Source organism: Cyanistes caeruleus, chromosome 1 (assembly GCF_971803275.1).
Source record: "Cyanistes caeruleus chromosome 1, bCyaCae1.hap1.1, whole genome shotgun sequence".
Taxonomy (NCBI): Eukaryota; Metazoa; Chordata; class Aves; order Passeriformes; family Paridae; genus Cyanistes; species Cyanistes caeruleus.
Window position 1 is genome coordinate 152,359,615 of NC_141701.1, and position 24,676 is coordinate 152,384,290.

Sequence of the window (24,676 nt, forward strand, 5' to 3'; positions counted from 1 at the left end):
TCTGGGCTCCTGTGCCAGGGCCTGCCCACCCTGCCAGGGAACAATTCCTTCCTGAACGATGCGATCTTTCTAAAACAAGCTGATAACGTTTATCTCCCTTTTCTTTATCTATTTTTCTCCCTCTGCACTCCCCAGCTGGAGGCAGTGCCTTCCCTGCAGGGCTGTCCATGCTGGAATTGCCCGAGCCCCTGCTGAAGCCCGGGATGGCCTCGAGGTGAGGGCGGCCGAGGATGACCCTGACTGAAAAGCTGCGCGAGAGGATTTCGCGGGCGTTCTACAGCCACGGGCTGCTCTGTGCTTCCTACCCCATCCCCATCATCCTCTTCACTGCTCTCTGCATCCTGGCCTGCTGGTGAGTCCTGCCCCCATTTGTGTCACACGGGGCTGGGGAGGGGCTTCTTGGCCACATTCTCTCTTCTGGGCCCACCCAGGAGCTCTTTCTTTATTTAGACTTTACAGGTTTTGTCATCTCCTTTTGTGGGATAAAAGAAACAACAGAGATTAAGTGTCTTCATCTGGTTTAATAAGTAAGAACTAATTGAATAAGTGAAGTGAAGCAATAAATGAGGTGAAAGTAACCTTCAAGCACCTGGTAGTGGACTCCAAAGCCATGAATTAAAAATGGAGAGAAGGAAAGCTGATCTTTCTTTGCACACCTGCCTGTCCTGTTCTCCCTTCTCACTCTTCTGTTTCATCCTTGGCACACCCATGTAGTAGGGAGTGGATTCCCCACTCTCCTTATGGACTCTCATTTGGATCCCCAGTTTGCAGGTGGAGATAATTTTACTCCCAGGAATGTCACACGAGCTCGGAATCATTTCCAGCAGGACCCTGTGGGGCTGAGCAAACCTTTGTGCCCAGCCCATGCACACCTGTGTACGGTCAGATTCTGTCTTGGAGGGTTTAATTCTTTTAAATTCTAAATTAAAAATAAACCCTTTAAATAAAGGGTTGTCTGTTTTGGGCAAAGTGAACCCCATGTGATGATTTGCTCCCCCTAGAAAAGCTGCTCACGTGTTGCCACAGACACAGGTTTTCCTTTGAGCTGTGGTGGTGACAGGGGCTGCTTGCACACCTCAGTTAAAACATTGGCAAAGGCAGGATTTTCACACATCAAAGCCCTGAGGTGGCTTCTCCTGGCTGGAAGGAACCCTGTGTGGCTGTGAGCAGCAGTTGGGGGTGTTGCTTCCTGGATTTTCACTGCTCCACATAAATCCTTGTGACTTTCAGGGACACTTTTATTCTCAGGTCTCTTGTCCTGTAGAACACAGAGCTTGTACAAGGCCAAGTGGTTCCTACATTTCTCTGATATGATTGCAAGGGCTCCAGCTTTGCCAGGTGCAGCTTTCCAGTGGCATTTCTTCACCTGAAAGCTGCACCCAGCAAAGCCAAACCAGAGTCCCACGTGTGTCACCTCATTCCTGCTTGGGACTGCCTTCCCATGGGCTCAGGCTCCTCATTCCAGCTCTCCCAGGCAGCAAATGCAGTGTGATGTGTTCACCCACAGCCTTGTGTTTTGGGTGGGATCAAAACATTCTTACTCCCTTCTGAAATTCAGGATTTCCCGGAGAGGAGGAAATCTGATCGGGGTCACCAGCAGCTCTCCTCGTGCTTGGGAGCCTCGGCCCACTGGGTCAGGACTTCTGTCACTGTTCAGAGCTGAGGCTCCAGACCAGGTGTCTTTGGTAACTGTGCATTTCTGGAAGTGTCTGCATTCCTGAGTGCCAGCATTTGAGGCTTCTGCAGTGCCTGTTTCCTCTGGGTGCAGAAATCCATCCAGGACACCATCAGGTGTGAGGAGTCTGTTTTCTTTAGCGAGTTCCAGAAGCTCCTTAACAAAGCAGGTCCTGGCTGTGGGAGAGACAGCTGGCAAAAACATGGTGACACCCCTGGAGAGCAGGAGAATCTTGGCAAAAAGCTGGGGTGAGGCTGAAGGTCCCTGTTCAGGTTCTTTGGGGTGTTTCAGTTCCTGTTGGGAGCTGCTGTTCGTTAGCTGCTGGTAACGAGGTGTTAGCTGTGGCTTGGGAAGTGGCTTTGCTAATTGGCTCAGAACTGTTCCAGAGCAGGGTCCTGCACCTGGAGGGGGGATTGCTTCCTGGGAATGAGTGAATTTTGCCCTGTGCTGAGGGCTCAGGGATGCTCTTTGGCTTTGTTTCATGCGGGAATGGAGCTGTTGGTGCTCTTTGGAAGCACTCCTCTCTCCTGGGCGGGTTTCACTGGCAGATCCCGCTACAAAAACAAGAGAGAAGCTAGTGGGGAGAAATCAGTGGCCAACATTGAGGCAGAAGCTCCTTCAGGAAACATTTCTGTGCAGCAGGGCTGGGCAGGGCCCCTGAGCACTGTGCACAGCTGGGCTGGGACCAGCACAGAGCAGGGAATCCTGGAATTGTTCAAATTGGAAATCCTGATCCTTGCAGATCACGGAGTGCAGCCATTCCCCAGCACTGCTGAGGCCACCACTGACCAGTTCCATGTTCCTCAGCCTGAAACATGGTTAATAAAGATATTCCAGCAAACAAGAGTGATCTCGTATCCTGAGCTCTTCAGAGGGAGGGAGGTGGATCAGTCCTGTCTCCTGTGCCTGGAATCAAGGAGAGCTTGTGGAATTCTGCTGCAGAGAAAATGATCTCAGTCCTTGTGGTTTTCCTCTCCCTCACATCAATCAAACCCCACCATTTTTGTCTGCAGAGAGTTTGTGAAAGCTGAAATAAAGCACAAGGTCCACAGTGAGGGGTTCTGGCCTCAGGCAGGTGAGGGCAGTGACCATGCAGGGAATAAGGTCACCACAGAGTCTGGTCTGGTTGTTTTGGGTGTCTTCACTCTTGGAAGGGTTTGTACAGACACTGCCTTCAATGTCACCGACAGACAAGACAGCATCTCTGGGTTTGATGGTAAATTAATACCCAAAGCAGAAAACCCTGTGACTCACTCTGTAGTGCTAAAGTCTGAAAATCCAAGTTAATTTCCACATTTTCCTCATCCCACTTGAATGGATCTGTGCTGGGATCTGCATTTCTCCCCGGAGTGAGGGTGTCACCAACCCTGTGTGACACCAGCCCAGACAGGAACAGGTGACACCTGGAACTGTGGCCATTGGGGTAAATGTGAAATGCCAGTGTCACTCTGAAGAACAGCTTTTAGTTCCAGGATTGCAGGTGACCCAGGTGACTGCAGCAGGTTTAGGACACTTAAACAGGTTTAATTTAACAGGTTTGTTATTTAACTGGAGCTCCTGAAGAATGGCAGAAGTGGCTGGAACCACCCTGGGGAGGTGTGTGTGTACATATTTATTTATTTATAATTATTTCTGTGAGAATGTATCACTCCTGCACAGGTTTGTAGTATTTGTGTGGTAACCAGAGGACCTGAGTCAGACTCTTGACGTTCCAGATGCCCAGAGAACATTCTCCCCTGGGATTTCACCATGACACCAGGAGCAGGCTGTGCTGCACAGGAAAGGGAAATCTCCTTTCTGGTGCAGAATTTCCTGTCAGGGGGAAGCAGGGCAAAGCCCAAAGCCACCATCATTTACTCAGAAACAGGTTGTTGATGCACTTGCCAAGGCTAAAGAGGTGCTGTTGCTGCCAGATACTGGCCTTGCCAGCCCTCTGGCAAGCCCCTGTCACCAGATTGCCTCTCTCCTCAGCAGTGGGATTGCAGGCTGCTCTGCCTTGGCTGCACACCGGCCAAAAGCTCGTCCTGCAGCGAGCCAGTGGAGCTGGGAGCTATTTTAATTCCATGGATCAGCTCCTTTCCTGTTAGCTGAGACCTGGCAGCTCCCTGCTTCCCTCCACCCTCGGCTGCTGGAGCTCTTGGTGGGTCTGGGAAGGGGGAATGTGCAGGGAGGGATTTGCCTGGAGCTCTCCTGCCCCCCTGAGCCCTCTTTAAAATACATGGTGAGCATTTCTGCCTGCACCTCCCTCATGCAGCTCCTGCTGCACTTCACCACTTCCAGCTGGTTACAGGATCTGTGTTTCCTTTATTCTGGGGTTTCAGAGGGTTTCAGGGTGCACAGTGAGCGTCTAAAAAGAGCCTTTCCCAAAAGCAGAACAAGTTGAGCTTTCCTGTCATTGTTGGATCCCAGGCTCACAGGATGGGTGGGGCTGGGAGGCTCTGGAGATCCCCCAGGGCAGGGTGAGCTGCAGCAGGTGACACAGGGATGTGTCCAGAGACTCCAGGCCCCCCTGGGCAGCTGTTCCAGCCTTTTCCTCCTGCTCAGCTGCAGCTTGCTGCCCTCTGCTCTGTGGCCATTTCAGGTCCTGCTGTTATTCCCTCCTCTGTGCTTTCCATTCTCCTGTTCTCCTCTTTCCCTGATGCTCAAAAAAATCCCTGACAAAGAGAAACGTGAGGAGAGCCCATCCCAAGTGCTGGAAATGCCTTCCCTGGAGCTGGGGCTGTTCCCTCTGGGCACCCCTGCACTGTCAGTGCCCCAGACCTGTCACAGTGCAGAGCAGCCAGAGCAGCTGGGGCTGCCCCTGGATCCCTGGCAGTGCCCAGGGCCGGGCTGGGTGGGGCTGGGAGCAGCCTGGGATGGTGGGAGGTGTCCCTGCCATGGCTGGGGATGATCCTCACAGTCCCTTCCATGCCAAAGCCCTCCAGCATTCCGTGTTTCCAACACCTGCTGGGTCCCCATGATCACACAGATCCCCACTCTGCTCTCCATGCTGGGCTGAGCACCAGGACTGGGACTGGAGACAGAATCCCACCCTGCTCTGCTCTCACACCAGAGCTGCTCATCCCCCCTGCAGCCACCCCCTTCTGCTGGCCCTGGGGGAGAGCTGGGCCCTCCTGGCCTGCAGAGGAGCCCTGGGGATCCTGCTGGGAATGGCAGATCCACTGGGAGAGACTGGAACAGCACCAGCCCCGCCAGGCAGAGGCACCACACACCCACGGAGAGGGGGAAACACTCCAAAATCAGATTAAACCCGAACAGTCTTGAGTGTGAATTACTCAAATTCTACAAAAAACGCTTGTTGTGACTCCTCCCAGCCCACAGGTGACTCACAGGGAATACCCCTCTGCAGAAGCACCTTCCTGACTCTCCAGTGTTCTCCCTGCATTTCTGGGCACACTCACCAGCACTGAAATCATTTAGGAAATAACAGTTCCTCCTCAATCATCTGTTGAACCCACTCTGCTTTGTTTCTTTTTATCATGCTTCATTCTATTACTCCTTTTTCTCTTCCCTGCTGATGGAATAAATAATAATAAATGCTAATAATTAGATGTATTTCTGTCAGGCCAATAAAAAGCAAATCTGACAAGCTTGGCTTCTGATTTCCTTGTTCCTTTTCAGCTGTTTGCTGTTCACTCTGAAGCCTCACGTTTAGATGCTGCTTGTTCCTCCCTGGCCTTTGATGATCCAAGCTCATCCCTAATGCAGTGGGCAGAGACTTGCAGGAAAACAATTCCAAGGCCTTTCTATTTATTGTGTAAATACTGCCACAAAATTCATCCTCAAAAAGGAAAATATATCAGGAATGGTAAGGCCACAAAAAGACTGAAGTTCTGTTCTCCAGTTCAGTTGGTGCTGACAATTCTGGATTCTCAATGTCAGCAGCCTCGCTTTTCCCACCAGTTCAATTCTGATTTGCTTTTAACCACCTTTGAGAACATTTGGAGTTCAAAATCCCATTCTAAGCTCTCTGTAACCTCAGTTTCTCAATTTCTGAATAGTTCAAAGTCTCTGTTGTGGGACAGGAGCTACAATCACCAGAGATTGTGGTGGCAAAGCATCAAGAAAATCAAGATTTCGTGGTTTTGGTGTCTCACTGCTGCTCTTAAAAGTGCTTTGAGAACCAGTGGAGTTAAGTTTTGGAAATAATTTGAGTCTAAATGAGGAAAAGCAGAGGACCATGAAGGATTTGGGGCAGGGAAGCAGCCACTGGAATATACAGAGTGTGTGGGGTTTGTGTGGGATACACAGTTCCTGAGCCGTGGCCTCACTGAGTGTTTTTGCCACAGCTAACTGGGATGGAGGAGTTCAGGAGAGGCCCTGCATTTTCTTTCTCTCCCTGGACTTTCAGTTATCCCTGTCCAAGGAGGAAAGGCTCTTGGATACCAGGGAAAGCCAAAGCCCAACGGCTGGGTCTCCTGTCCTGCACACCTTGCCTTTGCTGAAGCGGGCCCGGTCACTTTTCTATCTCTTCTGTCTAAAAAAGTCCATTAAGCTCCAAAATGAGAGAGTTCTCTGGTTGTGTCCCCCCAGCTACCCGCTGCTGAAGCTGCCTCTGCCGGGGACGGGCCCCGTGGAGTTCAGCACCCCGCTGAAGGACTACGCTCCCCCCGGGCCGGGCGCGGGGCCGCAGCACGGGGAGCCCGGCGAGCGCCCCGACTGGGTGAGTCCTGTGGGGTCACAGCGAGGGGACACGGCCCTGCTGGCCCTCAGCTCCTGTGGGGTCACAGCGAGGGGACACGGCCCTGCTGAGCTCCCTCAGCTCCTGTGGGGTCACAGCGAGGGGACACGGCCCTGCTGGCCCTCAGCTCCTGTGGGGACACAGCGAGGGGACACGGCCCTGCTGGCCCTCAGCTCCTGTGGGGTCACAGCGAGGGGACACGGCCCTGCTGAGCTCCCTCAGCTCCTGTGGGGTCACAGGGAGGGGACACGGCCCTGCTGAGCTCCCTCAGCTCCTGTGGGGTCACAGCGAGGGGACACGGCCCTGCTGGCCCTCAGCTCCTGTGGGGTCACAGGGAGGGGACACGGCCCTGCTGGCCCTCAGCTCCTGTGGGGTCACAGGGAGGGGACACGGCCCTGCTGAGCTCCCTCAGCTCCTGTGGGGTCACAGCGAGGGGACACGGCCCTGCTGAGCTCCCTCAGCTCCTGTGGGGTCACAGCGAGGGGACACGGCCCTGCTGAGCTCCCTCAGCTCCTGTGGGGACACAGCGAGGGGACACGGCCCTGCTGAGCTCCCTCAGCTCCTGCTGGGGGTCACAGCGAGGGGACACGGCCCTGCTGGCCCTCAGCTCCTGCTGGGGGTCACAGCGAGGGGACACGGCCCTGCTGGCCCTCAGCTCCTGTGGGGTCACAGCGAGGGGACACGGCCCTGCTGGCCCTCAGCTCCTGTGGGGTCACAGCGAGGGGACACGGCCCTGCTGAGCTCCCTCAGCTCCTGTGGGGACACAGCGAGGGGACACGGCCCTGCTGAGCTCCCTCAGCTCCTGTGGGGGACACAGCGAGGGGACACGGCCCTGCTGGCCCTCAGCTCCTGTGGGGTCACAGCGAGGGGACACGGCCCTGCTGGCCCTCAGCTCCTGTGGGGTCACAGCGAGGGGACACGGCCCTGCTGGCCCTCAGCTCCTGTGGGGTCACAGCGAGGGGACACGGCCCTGCTGAGCTCCCTCAGCTCCTGTGGGGACACAGCGAGGGGACACGGCCCTGCTGAGCTCCCTCAGCTCCTGTGGGGGACACAGCGAGGGGACACGGCCCTGCTGGCCCTCAGCTCCTGTGGGGTCACAGCGAGGGGACACGGCCCTGCTGAGCTCCCTCAGCACCTGCTGGGGGACACAGGGAGGGGACACGGCCCTGCTGGCCCTCAGCACCTGCTGGGGGACACAGGGAGGAGACACGGCCCTGCTGAGCTCCCTCAGCTCCTGTGGGGTCACAGCGAGGGGACACGGCCCTGCTGAGCTCCCTCAGCTCCTGTGGGGTCACAGGGAGGGGACACGGCCCTGCTGAGCTCCCTCAGCTCCTGTGGGGTCACAGCGAGGGGACACGGCCCTGCTGGCCCTCAGCTCCTGCTGGGGGTCACAGCGAGGGGACACGGCCCTGCTGGCCCTCAGCTCCTGTGGGGTCACAGCGAGGGGACACGGCCCTGCTGGCCCTCAGCACCTGTGGGGTCACAGCGAGGGGACACAGCCCTGCTGGCCCTCAGCTCCTGTGGGGTCACAGGGAGGGGACATGGCCCTGCTGGCCCTCAGCTCCTGTGGGGACACAGGGAGGGGACACGGCCCTGCTGGCCCTCAGCTCCTGCTGGCCCACAGCAGCTGTGGCTGCCCCTGCATCCCTGGCAGTGCCCACAGCCAGGCTGGACACTGGGGCTGGGAGCAGCCTGAGATAGGGGATGGTGTCCCTGCCACAGCAGGGGTGCCACTGGGTGAGCTTTAAGGTCCCTACAAGGGAAACAGAATCAGACTCTTTTGGTTCTTGACGTCCCACCTCTGATTTGGGAAGGGAAGACACAGTCTGGCAGAGGTGCTCCTGCTCTGCTGCTGCTGGGAGCTCCCTGGAGGCCGGGGCCTGACGCTGCCGTGGTTTCCCCGCAGTACGTCGGTGCTCCCGTGGCCTACATCCAGCAGATCCTGGTGAAAGCCACCGTGTCCCCGTGGCAGAAGAACTTCCTGGCTGTGGATGTGTTCAGGTCACCGCTGTCCCGAGTCTTCCAGCTGGTGGAGGAGATCAGGAACCACGCCCTGAGGGACAGGTAAGGCACAGGGAGCTGCCCCAGGGCTGGGCAGGAGCCGTGAGCTGCTGATGTCCTAAACCAAGTGAGAGATCAGCTGGGGGAGGTGGGATCCATCCTGCATATGGAGCAGTTTGTGCTGTACAACTCCCCTGTGCTCCAAGTAAGGCACTGGAAATGCTCAGGAGTGTTCTGGGCTGAGTCCAGAAGGGAGCTGCAGGGTGATACAGGTGCAGTGTCTCAGAATCCCTGCAGCACCACACCAGCTCCATAGGGAGCTCCTGGGCCTCTGCTGGAATTCCCTGCTTAGGAACCTTCTCCTGACTGTCTTTGGCTGTTTCTAGGATAGTTTGTACCTGTTTGGTTTTATCCTGTTGTAACCTTTATACACAACAGCTTTCCTCAGCTTCCAGGTGTCTGCAGGGGGAGCTCCCAGCCCCCTGTTTGTTAAAAGGCAGACTCAGGGCTCTGGGGGAGAGACTGAGTGTTCCATGTGCCATCCTGGTCCTCCTCCTGGCACTGTTGGCAGTGATTCCTGAAAGTGGGAGAGCAGAACCATGCACAGATTGTCAGGAGTCTCACTTGTGAGGTGTTTAACATGGAAAGGCTTTTCCTGAAACGCCTCTGAGATCACAAGTCCATTTCTCATGGCCACTCACATCAGTTTTGCACATTAAGAGGTGATTATTAATGTGATTATTAATAATTAATCATATTATAATGTGATTATTAACGTCCCCATGTCCCTCTGTCCTTTCCAACTGACAAGCTCCCACCTCAAAGCAGAAACTCTTTTTACCCCCAAGTGGGGTCTTGATCTTTGTGCTGTGAACAGAAAGGGCATTAAATTTATCATTTTTGAGTGTCCACCCTGCTCCTCTCTGCTGATTTGTCCTTTTGGGGACCCATCCTTTACCCCCAGCCGCTGCTCTTGGGGATCATGTTTTAGAAATGCCATTTTTGCTCTTCATTACAGATTTCCTCAGTTTTTTCCTCTCCCTGCCAGCTCCCAGAGCCTTGGCACTGACCTTCTGTCCATGTGCTCAGTCCCTCTCCTCCCTTATCCTGTGGGATAATTATCTGTTGCCAATTAGTCAGAAACAACGTGCTCCCAGGCCTGTGTTGTGTTCTCATTATCTCCCTTGTCTTCTCATTGTATTCTCATTATCTCCCCTTGGCACTGCCCTTGATGAGCAGTGGTGCAACACAGAAACAAAATTATTACTTTTATTATTGTTCTTCATGCCACCAGAAGAAAATTACTTCAACATTGAGACCTTAACCTGGGGGCAGCGTTACCATTTTGGGCATGCTTTTGGATATTTCAGGAAACAACTAATTTGGGATAAATTCTGCAATTACTTCAACAATCATTATGAAGTTCTTGTTGCTTGTTGCCAGTAACAAAGTTGAGTAGAAAAATATTTTTTATATGCAAACTGGCTTGTTTTGTATTCCATTTTCTATTCTATATTTCTATTCTATTCTATTCTATTCTATTCTATTCTATTCTATTCTATTCTATTCTATTCTCTGTTCTATTCTATTCTATTCTATTCTCTGTTCTATTCTATTCTATTTTCTATTCTATTCTATTCTATTCTATTCTCTATTCTGTTCTATTCTCTATTCTGTTTTCTCTTCTCTTCTCTTCTCTTCTCTTCTCTTCTCTTCTCTTCTCTTCTCTTCTCTTCTCTTCTCTTCTCTTCTCTTCTCTTCTCTTCTCTTCTCTTCTCTGTTTTATTCTCTATTCTGTTTTATTCTCTATTCTGTTTTATTCTTTATTCTCTATTCTATTCTATTCTATTCTATTCTATTCTATTCTATTCTATTCTATTCTATTCTATTCTATTCTATTCTATTCTATTCTGTTCTGTTCTGTTCTGTTCTGTTCTGTTCTATATCTTTTATATTCCAGGAGGGAGCTGAAGGTTGTTCAGTGTACCTGGGCAGGAAACACACCGTGGGTGTTTCCATTGGCTGCAGATCCGAGCACTCACCTCTGTAAAAGTCAGGAGTGACCTGGAATCTGTTCTTTGCCCCAGCTCTGGGTGTTGGTGTCACTCTGCACCCACACCATCCCTCAGGGACACGAGCTGGGAGCGTGGCCTCGCGTCCATGGCCTTATCTGCAGCATGAACTCTTATCTCTGCCACGTTCCAGAGCTGATAAAATACAAACCATGGTCATTTGCTCTGCCTGGAGCCGTTTCCAGAGGCATCAGTTCCTTTAAGTTTGCATTCCCGAAGCTTTTGTCCCTATAAACACCATTTCTTGGGAGTGTATTTTCCACTGCTTTCTTTGGAAAGCTGAGTCTTGTCACCACAGGGTGCACGTTGTGGAGGGAGTGTTCACAAAGACAAACCATCATTTTGGAGTTTCTGTGCTCGTTCTTTGTAGTTAGAAGAGAAATCTCTTCTGGAGAGGGATTTTACAAAGGCTTCAGTTCATTTGCCACCTGGAAGCCCCTTCCTGTGTGCAGGGCCAGAGCCAGGCAGGGCTGGTGTCTGTTCTTCACGTGGATTTGCTCAGTTCACCTTTCCTGGGCAGATCCTGTTCCTGGATCCCATGGGGGAAATGGCACAGGAGTGGGAGCTTTGGGCAGCCTCAGCCTCACACTTTGACAACAGTTCAAATTTAAAGACTCCCTCTGGCCCACATGTTCTGGTGATGGCAAATGAGGTGTGTTTATAAAATGAATTATTTATTAACCAGCCAGGACAGAACAGATGGGAGCTGTGAAGCACAGTTAATCCACAATATAACACTCAGCAACTCCCAGCAGATGTCAAGGTACCTGTGTTAAAGCTGCCAAAAGAATCAGCATTGCTTGGGAGTCAATTCCCATGGAATAAGGAGAACCTTCAGGTTCCTTCTGCCAGCCCCTGCAGTAACCACAGAGCAAAGTGGCCCTGCTCAGGGCGTGGATAAATCAGATATATAATAATTACTGATAAAAAAAATTCCAGTGACAAGCTATAACATTAAATCCAGAGTGTTCATGGTAACTGAGGACAACCCAGACAAGTAATTTTAATTGCATTGTTACCAGTCTGTGTAGATCAGGATGTTCCCCATCCTTTGAGTCTTAAAAATCACAGGAAAGACGGGGTGCAAATGAGGATCAAAGAAAAGTTCCTGGAGTTAATTTTTCAGTAGCAGTGATGGGAGGAGTTCTGTGATGGGCCAGCGACTCCATTTCCATGCAGGGTTCTTGGTGCTGTGTTCCTCAGTGAAGTCCAGCATTTCACATATCCTTGTTCATCATATCAGGTGTTGGATGGCTCTGCAGTAACCTGCCCAGGTGTGTCTGCACTATGGAGCACTCTGGTTACAGCCTCAGGGGAATCAAATTGGAGTGAAACTCAAATTGTTCCCACCTACTGCAGTGGGGAATTTTATACCTTACCCCCAGGAGATAGGAGGAGGTGCACAGAAATGATCCCATAATCAGATGAAAACTCAAGTTACATTCAGGGGGAAATCCTTTCCACCTCCTGTGACAGCCAGAGTGAAGGCACGAGCATTCTAAAGCAATCACTCACATACACTGCAAAACAAACCACAAGCAAATACTAATCCAAACAATTGGAAGCTCAGATGCTCTATACCTTAACAGTGCTGATCAAGATTTTACCACTGTGTAGATTTGGGCTCTTTCCTTCAGGAGGAGCATCACTCCAGCCAGAGGGAGGCCACTGGAAAACCTGTTTGGTGTGGAATTCCCATCATCCAAACACTTTCATGAGATGAGTGGGAAACTGAGAACAGATCCAGTGGTGGTGCTGCTGTTATCAGTGTCCCAGCTTGCAGCAGCTTCAGGTGGGAATTTCTCTCCCAAGGCTCAGGCAGAACTGGTTCAGTGTGTGCTGTGTTGGGGGCCCCAGGAAAACCAGCACTGCTCCCTTTCCTTGCCCTGCAGTCGCTGTTGTTGTTAGTGTTCAGCAGCACATAACCACAGAATGATTGTATAAAAGTGCTTTATTAAAGAGCTCTGGCTGTCAGGGCTGCACAGACCCAAATCTGACCCATCTTAGTTTTGAGCTGAACATGTTTTTATACTCTATCATTATATAACTTACACATTAATTATTAAACTTACATTTTTCTGTTGTGTATATTGATTTTACCCAAGCATGGATTTCTCGTGGTCCCCCTCAAACCCCTAACGTAGTTTGTCATGATTCTTTAAACAATAATTATATCTAATCACATCTAACAATTATATCATTTATCATACACTGATTACACAGGTGCAGTTTCACATGATCTCAGCAAGCACAAGGCCTAACATTTCCCAGGGCCTACTTTTAACACTTTTCCCAGGGCTTGCCAAGCCTTTCTTTGTCAGTCCCTGAATTTTCTGTGATTTTAGAGTCTTTCAGTGTCACCGTGAGGTGTTGGGATGGCACAGTCAGGGGTGGTGCTGGGGAGCTGGACACTGCTGTGAGCACAGCGTGTCACTTCAGAGCTGAGCTCTGCACACAGCATCAGTTCTGTGCTGCCCAGGCATCAGCAGATCCTGTGCATGCAGAGCTGCTCCCTGTGGGAATGCAGGAGTGCTGGCAGTGAGTGCTGCAGCCCTTCCCGTGCTGCCCAGCAGCTCGGGGCTGTGTCTGGCTGCGCTTTGGGGGTGCCCTGCCCGTCCCGGGTACCGCAGCCTCGGCCGGGCAGCGGCACCGGGAGCCCCGCGCTGGCTGCAGCAGAGCAGGGCTGTGAGCACGGCCAGAACGGGGCAGAGAGTGTCCCTGAACGGGGCAGAGTGTCCCTGAACGGGGCAGAGTGTCCCTGAACGGGGCAGAGAGTGTCCCTGAATGGAGCAGAGAGTGTCCCTGAACGGGGCAGAGTGTCCCTGAATGGGGCAGAGTGTCCCTGAATGGGGCAGAGTGTCCCTGAACCCCTGAACGGAGCAGAGTGTCCCTGAACAGAGCAGAGTGTCCCTGAATGGGGCAGAGAGTGTCCCTGAACGGGGCAGAGTGTCCCTGAATGGGGCAGAGAGTGTCCCTGAACAGAGCAGAGTGTCCCTGAACGGGGCAGAGTGTCCCTGAACCCCTGAATGAGGCAGTGTCCCTGAACGGGGCAGAGAGTGTCCCTGAACGGGGCAGAGTGTCCCTGAATGGGGCAGATTGTCCCTGAACAGAGCAGAGTGTCCCTGAACGGGGCAGAGTGTCCCTGAACCCCTGAATGAGGCAGTGTCCCTGAACGGGGCAGAGAGTGTCCCTGACCGGGGCAGAGAGTGTCCCTGACCGGGGCAGAGTGTCCCTGAACCCCTGAACGGAGCAGAGTGTCCCTGAACGGGGCAGAGTGTCCCTGAACGGGGCAGAGTGTCCCTGAACCCCTGAACGGGGCAGAGTGTCCCTGAACGGGGCAGAGAGTGTCCCTGAACGGGGCAGAGAGTGTCCCTGAACGGGGCAGAGTGTCCCTGAATGGGGCAGAGAGTGTCCCTGAACGGGGCAGAGAGTGTCCCTGAACGGGGCAGAGTGTCCCTGAACGGGGCAGAGTGTCCCTGAACGGGGCAGAGAGTGTCCCTGAACGGGGCAGAGAGTGTCCCTGACCGGGGCAGAGTGTCCCTGAACCCCTGAACGGAGCAGAGTGTCCCTGAACGGGGCAGAGTGTCCCTGAACGGGGCAGAGTGTCCCTGAACCCCTGAACGGGGCAGAGTGTCCCTGAACGGGGCAGAGAGTGTCCCTGAACGGGGCAGAGAGTGTCCCTGAACGGGGCAGAGTGTCCCTGAATGGGGCAGAGAGTGTCCCTGAACGGGGCAGAGAGTGTCCCTGAACGGGGCAGAGTGTCCCTGAACGGGGCAGAGAGTGTCCCTGAACCCCTGAACGGGGCAGAGAGTGTCCCTGAACGGGGCAGAGTGTCCCTGAACGGGGCAGAGAGTGTCCCTGAACGGGGCAGAGTGTCCCTGAACCCCTGAACGGGGCAGAGTGTCCCTGAACGGGGCAGAGAGTGTCCCTGAACGGGGCAGAGTGTCCCTGAACGGGGCAGAGAGTGTCCCTGAACGGGGCAGAGTGTCCCTGAACCCCTGAACGGGGCAGAGTGTCCCTGAACGGGGCAGAGAGTGTCCCTGAACGGGGCAGAGTGTCCCTGAAGGGACAGAGAGTGTCCCTGAACGGGGCAGAGAGTGTCCCTGAACGGGGCAGAGTGTCCCTGAATGAGGCAGAGTGTCCCTGAACGGGGCAGAGTGTCCCTGAATGGGGCAGAGTGTCCCTGAACGGGGCAGAGAGTGTCCCTGAACCCCTGAACGAAGCAGAGAGTGTCCCTGAACCCCTGAATGGAGCAGAGAGTGTCCCTGAACGGGGCAGAGAGTGTCCCTGAACCCCTGAAGGGAGCAGAGTGTCCCTGAAGCCCTGGGGGCCACCACAGCCTGGCTCCTCAGAGCCACCGCGCTGTCCCACATCCACCATCACCACCCTGCCACCTCCGATTGTCCTGCAAGGGTCAGGGCTGTGTAAAGAGACCCAGGGCTCAGCAAAGCTCCTGAAACAGGACACAGGACGGCTCCTTGCTCCACAACAGCTCCAAATTATTATTAAATATTAGATATATATGTGTGTGTGTGTGTATATGTATATGTGTGTGTATATGTATATATGTATATATATATACACACATATGTATATGTTTGTGTATATATGTATATATATAAACATCTGTACACACACACATATATATACAAACACATATATAAAATAAATTTTGTATATATGTGTGTGTGTATGTATATGATATGTGTCTGTGTATATATAGGTATATATATGTGTGTGTATATATATACACACACATATATAGACACATGTACACACACACATAAAATAAATTTTATATATGTCTGTGTGTATATATGTATATATTTGTGTGTATATGTATAGATAGATGTATATATATATACATATGTACACACAAACACATATATATACAAACATATATAAAATAAATTTTATACATATATGTGTGTATATATATGTGTGTGTATATGTGTATATATAGATGTATATATATACACACATATGTACACACACATATACACAAACACATATGTAAAATAAATTTTATATATGTATATATATGTATATATGTGTGTATATAGATGTGTATATATACATATATGTACACACACACACATATATATACATATATAAAATAAATTTTATATATGTGTGTGTGTGTATATGTATATGTGTATATATATGTGTGTGTATATATGTATATATAGATGTATATATATACACATATGTACACACACATATATGTACATACATAAAATAAATTTTATATATATGTGTGTGTGTATATATGTATATATAGATGTATATATACACATATGTACACACACACATATATATACATATATAAAATAAATTTTATATATATGTGTGTGTATATATGTATATGTGTGTGTGTATATATATATGGATGTATATATATACACATGTACACACACATATATACACAAACACATATAAAATAAATTTTATATATGTGTGTGTATATATGTATATATAGATGTATATATACACACATATGTACACACACATATACACAAACACATATATAAAATAAATTATATATATATATATGTATATATGTGTGTGTATATGTATATATAGATGTGTATATATACATATATGTACACACACACACATATACATACATAAAATAAATTTTATATATATGTGTGTATATATATGTATATATGTATATATATGTGTGTGTATATATGTATATATAGATGTATATATATACACGTGTACACACACATATATACGCAAACACATATAAAATAAATTTTATATATATATGTGTGTGTATATATGTATATATAGATATATATATATACACATATGTACACACACACACATATATATATATACAAACACATATATAAAATAAATTTTATTTATATATATATATATATATATGTCACTAAAGGACACAAAGTGATTCACACAAACACTTTGCAGTGTTAGAACAGGAAAGCAGGAACTCTATTTTCTGACTCCAGTATTTATAGATTCTCCACAACCACCAGGGATTGGATAATTAAGTTACCACCTTCCCAGTCATGCAAAACATCCATCAGAAGATGTTTCTTAGAAGGAATGTGATAAATAACTTATAAAACTTTCATGGGAAAGTAACTAAGACTATGAAAACATTAGCAGAAGGATTTAGTTTTCAGGGTGACATATATATGTTATTTATTTATTACATTTATTATGTCTGATATCAGTTATTCATTGCGTCTGACACAGCACAGAGGGTAACCTTTGATCCCAGGCAGATTCCCATAGCCTGAGGCACTGCACCAACAAACCACTGGCACACTCCATGATCCCACTGGCTTGGGGATGAGGTGTGTGAAACACCCAGTGAATACCTGGGGATGAGGTGTGTGAAACACCCAGTGAATACCTGGGGATGAGGTGTAGGAAACACCCAGTGAATACCTGGGGATGAGAGGGTGTGTGAAACACCCAGTGAATACCTGGGGATGAGGTGTGTGAAACACCCAGTGAATACCTGGGGATGAGAGGGTGTGTGAAACACCCAGTGAATACCTGGGGATGAGAGGGTGTGTGAAACACCCAGTGAATACCTGGGGATGAGGAGGTGTAGGAAACACCCAGTGAATACCTGGGGATGAGGTGTAGGAAACACCCAGTGAATACCTGGGGATGAGGTGTAGGAAACACCCAGTGAATACCTGGGGATGAGGTGTGTGAAACACCCAGTGAATACCTGGGGATGAGGTGTGTGAAACACCCAGTGAATACCTGGGGATGAGGTGTAGGAAACACCCAGTGAATACCTGGGGATGAGGTGTGTGAAACACCCAGTGAATACCTGGGGATGAGGTGTAGGAAACACCCAGTGAATACCTGGGGATGAGGTGTGTGAAACACCCAGTGAATACCTGGGGATGAGAGGGTGTGTGAAACACCCAGTGAATACCTGGGGATGAGGTGTGTGAAACACCCAGTGAATACCTGGGGATGAGGAGGTGTAGGAAACACCCAGTGAATACCTGGGGATGAGAGGGTGTAGGAAACACCCAGTGAATACCTGGGGAGGATAAGGTGTAGGAAACACCCAGTGAATACCTGGGGAGGATAAGGTGTAGGAAACACCCAGTGAATACCTGGGGAGGATAAGGTGTAGGAAACACCCAGTGAATACCTGGGGAGGATAAGGTGTAGGAAACACCCAGTGAACACTTGGGGAGGATAAGGTGTAGGAAACACCCAGTGAATACCTGGGGAGGATAAGGTGTAGGAAACACCCAGTGAATACCTGGGGAGGTTAAGGTGTAGGAAACACCCAGTGAACACTTTCTTTCTGCAGTGTTTTGCCAGTGTTGCCCCGTCCCCTGGAGAAGGGTGATGCCATCATTCTGGGGAGGCTGGAACACGGTCCCAGAGTCCCCAGACAGCAGCTTTGGCACCTGCTGCCCGCTCTGGGCAGTGAGTGACATCCCAGAGAGCGGTGTCACCCCGTTAGGTGTACCTGTAACCACGGCATGCCTTCAGAGGCACGAGAGAATCCCTTTGCCAAGGGGCCCAGAGGGATTTGTTCCTTCTCATCTGTAAAGGCAGTGCCATGATTTTGTTCAGGTGTCAGCTGGCACTGGGGACACTCTGTGAGAATGCCGTGCTCAGTGCCAGCCCCTGCTTTGTGCTCCAGGAAACAGAACTTTGTGGCCAGAGTTGCCCTCATTTCCATTTCACTCACCCAGTCCATACCAGCCTTGTGGAGCTGACTGATCAATGTTTATCTTGCTGATTTCTGCCCTCTGATCCACCAAGGCTGTAAATCTGCTCATTTACATGAGCTCTGACCCATCCTGCGTGGGTTTGTCCATCTCCCCATCTTCCTTCTGCCGAGCCTCCTTTCCCTTCGCTTGCCAACCCATCGCTTCCCACTGACACAAGCAGCCCAGAGCGTGTAAAAATCCACACAGATTGTTTTCTCCTTTCCTGCCAGCAGTACAGCCTTTAACTGTCCCCCTTGTGCCCTCCTAATTCCCTCTTCTGCTGCTTCCACTCCTGTTTCCATGCTCAGAGTGCCTCCATTTCCCACCCGTGCGTTTGGCTGAGGCCTCAGGGAGCCAGACATGCCCAGCCTCAGAGTCTGCAGCGAACACAGGAGCACCCAGGATACCACCAGGTTTATGGCTGGTGTCAAGCTAACCTGTCTGGAGTCCCAGCCCTCTGGTTTGGTGGGGTTTCAGTGCCTTCCCTTGGGTCTGTGAGCCCTGAGACCCCCCTGGTTTGTGCAGTGCCCCTGGGCAGCTCCCTCTGCATCACTGCCCTTCTCAGCAACAGACTGGAACACCCTCACACCTTCACAGGTTTGTGCTGTGGAATTCCTTCTGCTTGTTCAGGCCAGGGATAATAATCCCTTTTCTCTTTCCAGTATCTTTAAATGCTGTGGATTGAACCCTAATGATTGTTTGGGTCTGTGTGGCCCTTTCTGGAACACATTGCAGTGTCCCACGCTCAGCAAAATCCCATTCAGCTGTTACAGGATCACTGGGATGAGTGACTGATGTTTTTAACTCTTCTGTCAGCATTTGCAAAGCCTGTTTGTGGCTGTCAAGCCATGCCCAGTTTTGGATTTTCCTCGTTAATGTCTACAAGGGTCTTGCTATTACAGAAAATCCAGGAATGTGATTTCTCCAGTATCTCAAAATAGCTTTTCTGAGGTTCCTTTTCAGTAGTGGGGGTAGATAAAGCATCTGATTTTGTAATGGTTTCATCTGGAATTACAGCTTGGCCTGCTAGCCCCAGGTTCCCAGGAATTCCAGCTCTTCAGAGGGGCCTGGGCTCTCAGCTGAGGGCACTTCTATCCCCTCCAATTTCATCTGTTTTCTGTATCCTGTGCTGTTGTTTTTCCTGCCCTTTCCTCCAAGCCACCATCGCTGTAAGGATAAATCTCCTCCTTCCTGAGGATTTATTTGCTGGGGTTCAGCTGCAGCCTTGTGGGTGAGTGCAGAAATCCCTGAGGCAGGCAGCTGAGGGTGGACTGTGTTCCTTCCCACGTGAATGCAGCTCTGGGTTTATCTTCTTCCTGAACTGGGACCATAAAATCCATCTTTCCTGTGCCAAGCTGCCTGCAGAGCAGCAGAGGGGTTTGCAGAGGTTTGCAATATTTGGGCCTGCTGCAGGGAGTGGTTCTGTGTCAGTATTAAGCCTTTGATAATCAATTGCTAAATGCCAGCTCCTGCCTTCATTTATCACCTGTCAAACGGGGGAATTGTGAATGCATCCTCGATACAATGCCTCTTTGTTCTGAATCTTTAATTAGTTCATTTCTCCCTTCTTTGGCTGCAGGAGGCACAGGGTGCTGTTTAATGCTAGTCAGAAACAGGTAAAACTGGAGCCACTTTTGGGAGACTTCATTTCCTCCCCTTCCCAGAAAGATTACTCTGGGGTTTTTGTTGGGTCCAAAGGCCCAAACATCCCTGGTTGGTAAGTGCCAGAGTTTCCCTCTAAGAATGTCACATCCTAAAATGTTTTCTTCATGATCTGCCATCACAAATGTGTGTGAAGCCATTCACCTTTCCCCAGGTAACCATAAACAGACCTCAGCTGTGTAACAGAAAACCCTTTCCATTAAAGACAGTTAAATGAACGTCTCTATTTTTAAAACCTAAGTGTAGCTTTTTAGCATCCCTGGGAGTAATTAAAGAGGTCTGAGCTCCAGTGTCAATTAAAAACCGTGAAGGCTGTCCAGGGAAATGTTGAGATTTCTGCGTTGGGAAAGCTTGGTGAGGTGTGTGTCAGTCAGAGTGCAGCTGTTCTCCAGAGCTGACTTCAGCAGGAAGCTGGTTTTGGGCAGCTGGGAGATGCCAGAGGAACTCCCCAGCAGTAACAATAACTCCCTGTGAGCCACCTGTCCTGTCAGACCACCTGAGCAGGTGCCCAGCAGCACAGCAGCTCAGCTGGGGTGAGATGTCCCCTCACGTGTCAGTCCCAACAGCTGGGACACAAAACAACAGCACCACCACTGACCCTCCCCAGCAGGACCTGTGTAACCCCATCAGGACCTGTGTAAACCTGGCAGGATCTGTGTAACCCCATCAGGACCTGTGTAAACCTGGCAGGATCTGTGTAACCCATCAGGACCTGTGTAAACCTGGCAGGACCTGTGTAACCCCATCAGGACCTGTGTAACCCCATCAGGACCTGTGTAAACCCATCAGGACCTGTGTAAACCTGGCAGGACCTGTGTAACCCCATCAGGATCTGTGTAAACCTGGCAGGACCTGTGTAACCCCATCAGGATCCATATAAACCCATCAGGATCTGTGTAAATCCTTCAGGACCTGTGTAAACCCATCAGGACCTGTGTAACCCATCAGGATCTGTGTAAACCTGGCAGGACCTGTGTAACCCCATCAGGACCTGTGTAACCCCATCAGGACCTGTGTAAACCTGGCAGGACCTGTGTAACCCCATCAGGATCCATGTAAACCCATCAGGACCTGTGTAACCCCATCAGGACCTGTGTAACCCCATCAGGACCTGTGTAAACCTGGCAGGACCTGTGTAACCCCATCAGGATCCATGTAAACCCATCAGGATCTGTGTAACCCCATCAGGATCTGTGTAATCCCCAGCAGGATCTGTGTAACCCCATCAGGATCTGTGTAACCCATCAGGACCTGTGTAACCCCATCAGGATCTGTGTAACCCATCAGGACCTGTGTAACCCCATCAGGACCTGTGTAAACCCATCAGGACCTGTGTAAACCCCATCAGGATCTGTGTAACCCATCAGGACCTGTGTAAATCCCAGCAGGACCTGTGTAACCCCATCAGGATCTGTGTAACCCCATCAGGATCTGTGTAACCCCATCAGGATCTGTGTAACCCCATCAGGATCTGTGTAACCCATCAGGACCTGTGTAACCCATCAGGACCTGTGTAACCCCATCAGGACCTGTGTAAACCTGGCAGGACCTGTGTAACCCATCAGGATCTGTGTAACCCCATCAGGATCTGTGTAAATCCCAGCAGGATCTGTGTAACCCCATCAGGATCTGTGTAACCCATCAGGATCTGTGTAACCCATCAGGATCTGTGTAAATCCCAGCAGGATCTGTGTAAACCTGGCAGGACCTGTGTAACCCCATCAGAACCTGTGTAAACCTGGCAGGACCTGTGTAACCCATCAGGACCTGTGTAACCCCATCAGGATCTGTGTAACCCCATCAGGACCTGTGTAGCCACATCAGGATCTGTGTAACCCATCAGGATCTGTGTAACCCCAGCAGGATCTGTGTAAACCTGGCAGGACCTGTGTAACCCCATCAGGACCTGTGTAAACCTGTCAGGACCTGTGTAACCCATCAGGACCTGTGTAACCCCATCAGGATCTGTGTAACCCCATCAGGACCTGTGTAACCCATCAGGACCTGTGTAACCCATCAGGATCTGTGTAACCCCATCAGGATCTGTGTAACCCATCAGGACCTGTGTAAACCTGGCAGGATCTGTGTAACCCATCAGGATCTGTGTAACCCATCAGGACCTGTGTAAACCTGGCAGGACCTGTGTAACCCATCAGGATCTGTGTAACCCCATCAGGACCTGTGTAACCCATCAGGACCTGTGTAAACCCCATCAGGATCTGTGTAACCCATCAGGACCTGTGTAACCCATCAGGATCTGTGTAACCCCAGCAGGATCTGTGTAAACCTGGCAGGACCTGTGTAACCCCATCAGGATCTGTGTAACCCCATCAGGATCTGTGTAACCCATCAGGATCTGTGTAACCCCATCAGGATCTGTGTAACCCATCAGGACCTGTGTAACCCCATCAGGATCTGTGTAACCCCATCAGGATCTGTGTAACCCATCAGGATCTGTGTAACCCATCAGGATCTGTGTAACCCATCAGGACCTGTGTAACCCATCAGGATCTGTGTAACCCATCAGGATCTGTGTAAACCTGGCAGGACCTGTGTAACCCATCAGGATCTGTGTAACCCATCAGGACCTGTGTAACCCCATCAGGATCTGTGTAACCCCATCAGGATCTGTGTAACCCATCAGGATCTGTGTAAACCTGGCAGGACCTGTGTAACCCATCAGGATCTGTGTAACCCATCAGGATCTGTGTAACCCATCAGGATCTGTGTAAACCTGGCAGGACCTGTGTAACCCCATCAGGATCTGTGTAACCCATCAGGATCTGTGTAACCCATCAGGATCTGTGTAAACCTGGCAGGACCTGTGTAACCCATCAGGATCTGTGTAACCCATCAGGACCTGTGTAACCCATCAGGACCTGTGTAAATCCATCAGGACCTGTGTAACCCATCAGGATCTGTGTAACCCATCAGGATCTGTGTAACCCCATCAGGACCTGTGTAACCCATCAGGACCTGTGTAACCCATCAGGATCTGTGTAAACCTGGCAGGACCTGTGTAACCCATCAGGATCTGTGTAACCCCATCAGGACCTGTGAAACCCATCAGGATCTGTGTAACCCATCAGGACCTGTGTAACCCATCAGGATCTGTGTAACCCATCAGGATCTGTGTAACCCCATCAGGATCTGTGTAAATCCCATCAGGATCTGTGTAACCCCATCAGGACCTGTGTAACCCATCAGGATCTGTGTAACCCATCAGGACCTGTGTAACCCCATCAGGATCTGTTGAATTAGGTTTAAAGGATTGTGTCAAACAGTTCATACGCAGTTCAGAGGAAGTGGGAAAACACCAGCCCAGGTGCAGGCAGCGATGCTGGGTGCGTTCTGGAGTGCACCCCAAAGGATCCACGTCAGGAAGGCTGACCTGGATTCCTGTAAACCATCCACGTGTGTGTGAGAGGGGTTTGAGGTGTGCAAGAACTGCAGAGGGTTCCTCTGTCGGGTGAGGAGCCAGAGCTGGGGGTCAGGAATGCTGCTGGGGTTCTGGAGCCTGCTCACAGTGCCAGGGAGAGCCGGTTCCTGTTCCCAGCTGGGAGGAGGACGAGCAGCACGCCTGACGCAGGAGGGACGCTCCTCCACAGGCTTCACCTTCAGCTGGGTTCCATCCCACAGCCCTGTGCTTGCCTTGCAGCTCGGGGGTGAGGAGCCTGGAGGAGCTTTGTCTGCAGGTGACAGACCTGCTGCCCGGCCTCAGGAAGCTGAGGAATCTGCTCCCGGAGCACGGCTGCCTGCTGCTGTCCCCGGGCAACTTCTGGCAGAACGACCGCGAGCGCTTCAATGCCGACCCAGATATCATCAAAACCATCCACCAGCATGAACCAAAGACCCTGCAGACCTCAGCCACGCTCAAAGGTGAGGGAGCCAGGGAAGCTGAGAGCTGCCTACAGCTTCATTGTTATTCCATCCTCACTAATCCAACACCTGCATTGCTGACAGTGCCAATGGGGGCAGTATTTTGTCATTGACAGCAGCCAGAGCTGCCCAGTCCTTGTTGTCTTTCATTTTATATGTGTATTTGTGAGAAGTGAGCAGATCACTCAGCCAGGCTCCTTTCTGCAGGTAAAAATAGCAGGGTTTTGTTCCTGTCACTCTACACGTGCTCCAGCCTGGTTTTCCCTCTGTCACACACAAAGGCTGCTCATTGTCCCTGATAAATCAGCATTCATCCCTCTCCCCCGTGTGCTCTCATTCCCTGCACACAGCCTGAGCTGACAGTGAAGATCATGAAAGCGTTTTTATCTCTTAATTATAAAGAAAGCCCTCTGAGCACGTGTGGGGTCGTTAGTGGTTCCCTAGTGCTAGAGGGAACGCTGGTGTGAACACAGGCTGAAGCCTGTGCTTTTAAAGGGAGTTGGGAGTTGTGGAAGAGTACAATGTGCTGTACTACAGGTCTGCACAGGGGTGTGAACCCCAAGGAAGTTGGCTCTAAAGGTTGTTTTTGAGCATGGGAAGCGTGAGCTGGCTGTGCTGGAGCCCCTGGAGCCAGGAGTGAGCCCATCCACGGGGTCTGTTGGGATATCCTACAGGATAACAGCAGCTGTTCCCCTGGGGCTGTACCCTGGGGTGTGTGTGTGACACACCCTGTGTGTGCACTGTGTGTGTGTGTGCACTGTGTGTGTGCACTGTGTGTGTGTGTGTGCACTGTGTGTGTGTGTGCACTGTGTGTGTGTGTGTGCACTGTGTGTGTGTGCACTGTGTGTGTGTGTGCACTGTGTGTGTGTGTGTGTGTGTGTGCACTGTGTGTGTGTGTGCACTGTGTGTGTGTGTGTGTGACACAGCGTGTGTGTGCACTGTGTGTGTGTGTGCATTGTGTGTGTGTGTGTGTGTGTGT

The 24,676-nt window shown here is 50.7% G+C and overlaps 1 protein-coding gene and 1 long non-coding RNA gene across 3 annotated transcripts in view; one reads left to right on the top strand and one right to left on the bottom strand.

Moving 5' to 3' along the window:
• Positions 1-220: 220 nt before the first annotated feature.
• Positions 221-24,676, top strand: part of SCAP (SREBF chaperone) — a 47,543-nt gene continuing 23,087 nt past the window's right edge. For both annotated transcript variants that reach the window (XM_086851483.1, XM_086851548.1), the window contains exons 1-4: positions 221-352; positions 6,209-6,338; positions 8,263-8,420; positions 23,477-23,697. In XM_086851483.1, the coding sequence (XP_086707609.1) occupies positions 231-352; positions 6,209-6,338; positions 8,263-8,420; positions 23,477-23,697 (631 nt within the window). In that variant the 5' untranslated portion in view covers positions 221-230. The remainder of the gene's footprint in view (positions 353-6,208; positions 6,339-8,262; positions 8,421-23,476; positions 23,698-24,676) is intronic.
• Positions 3,345-9,541, bottom strand: LOC147656053 (uncharacterized). The gene is made up of 4 exons (XR_015278064.1): positions 9,316-9,541; positions 8,756-8,934; positions 7,919-8,613; positions 3,345-7,109 (listed from the first exon to the last, which is right to left on the bottom strand). It is a non-coding gene; the product is annotated as an uncharacterized LOC147656053 (long non-coding RNA).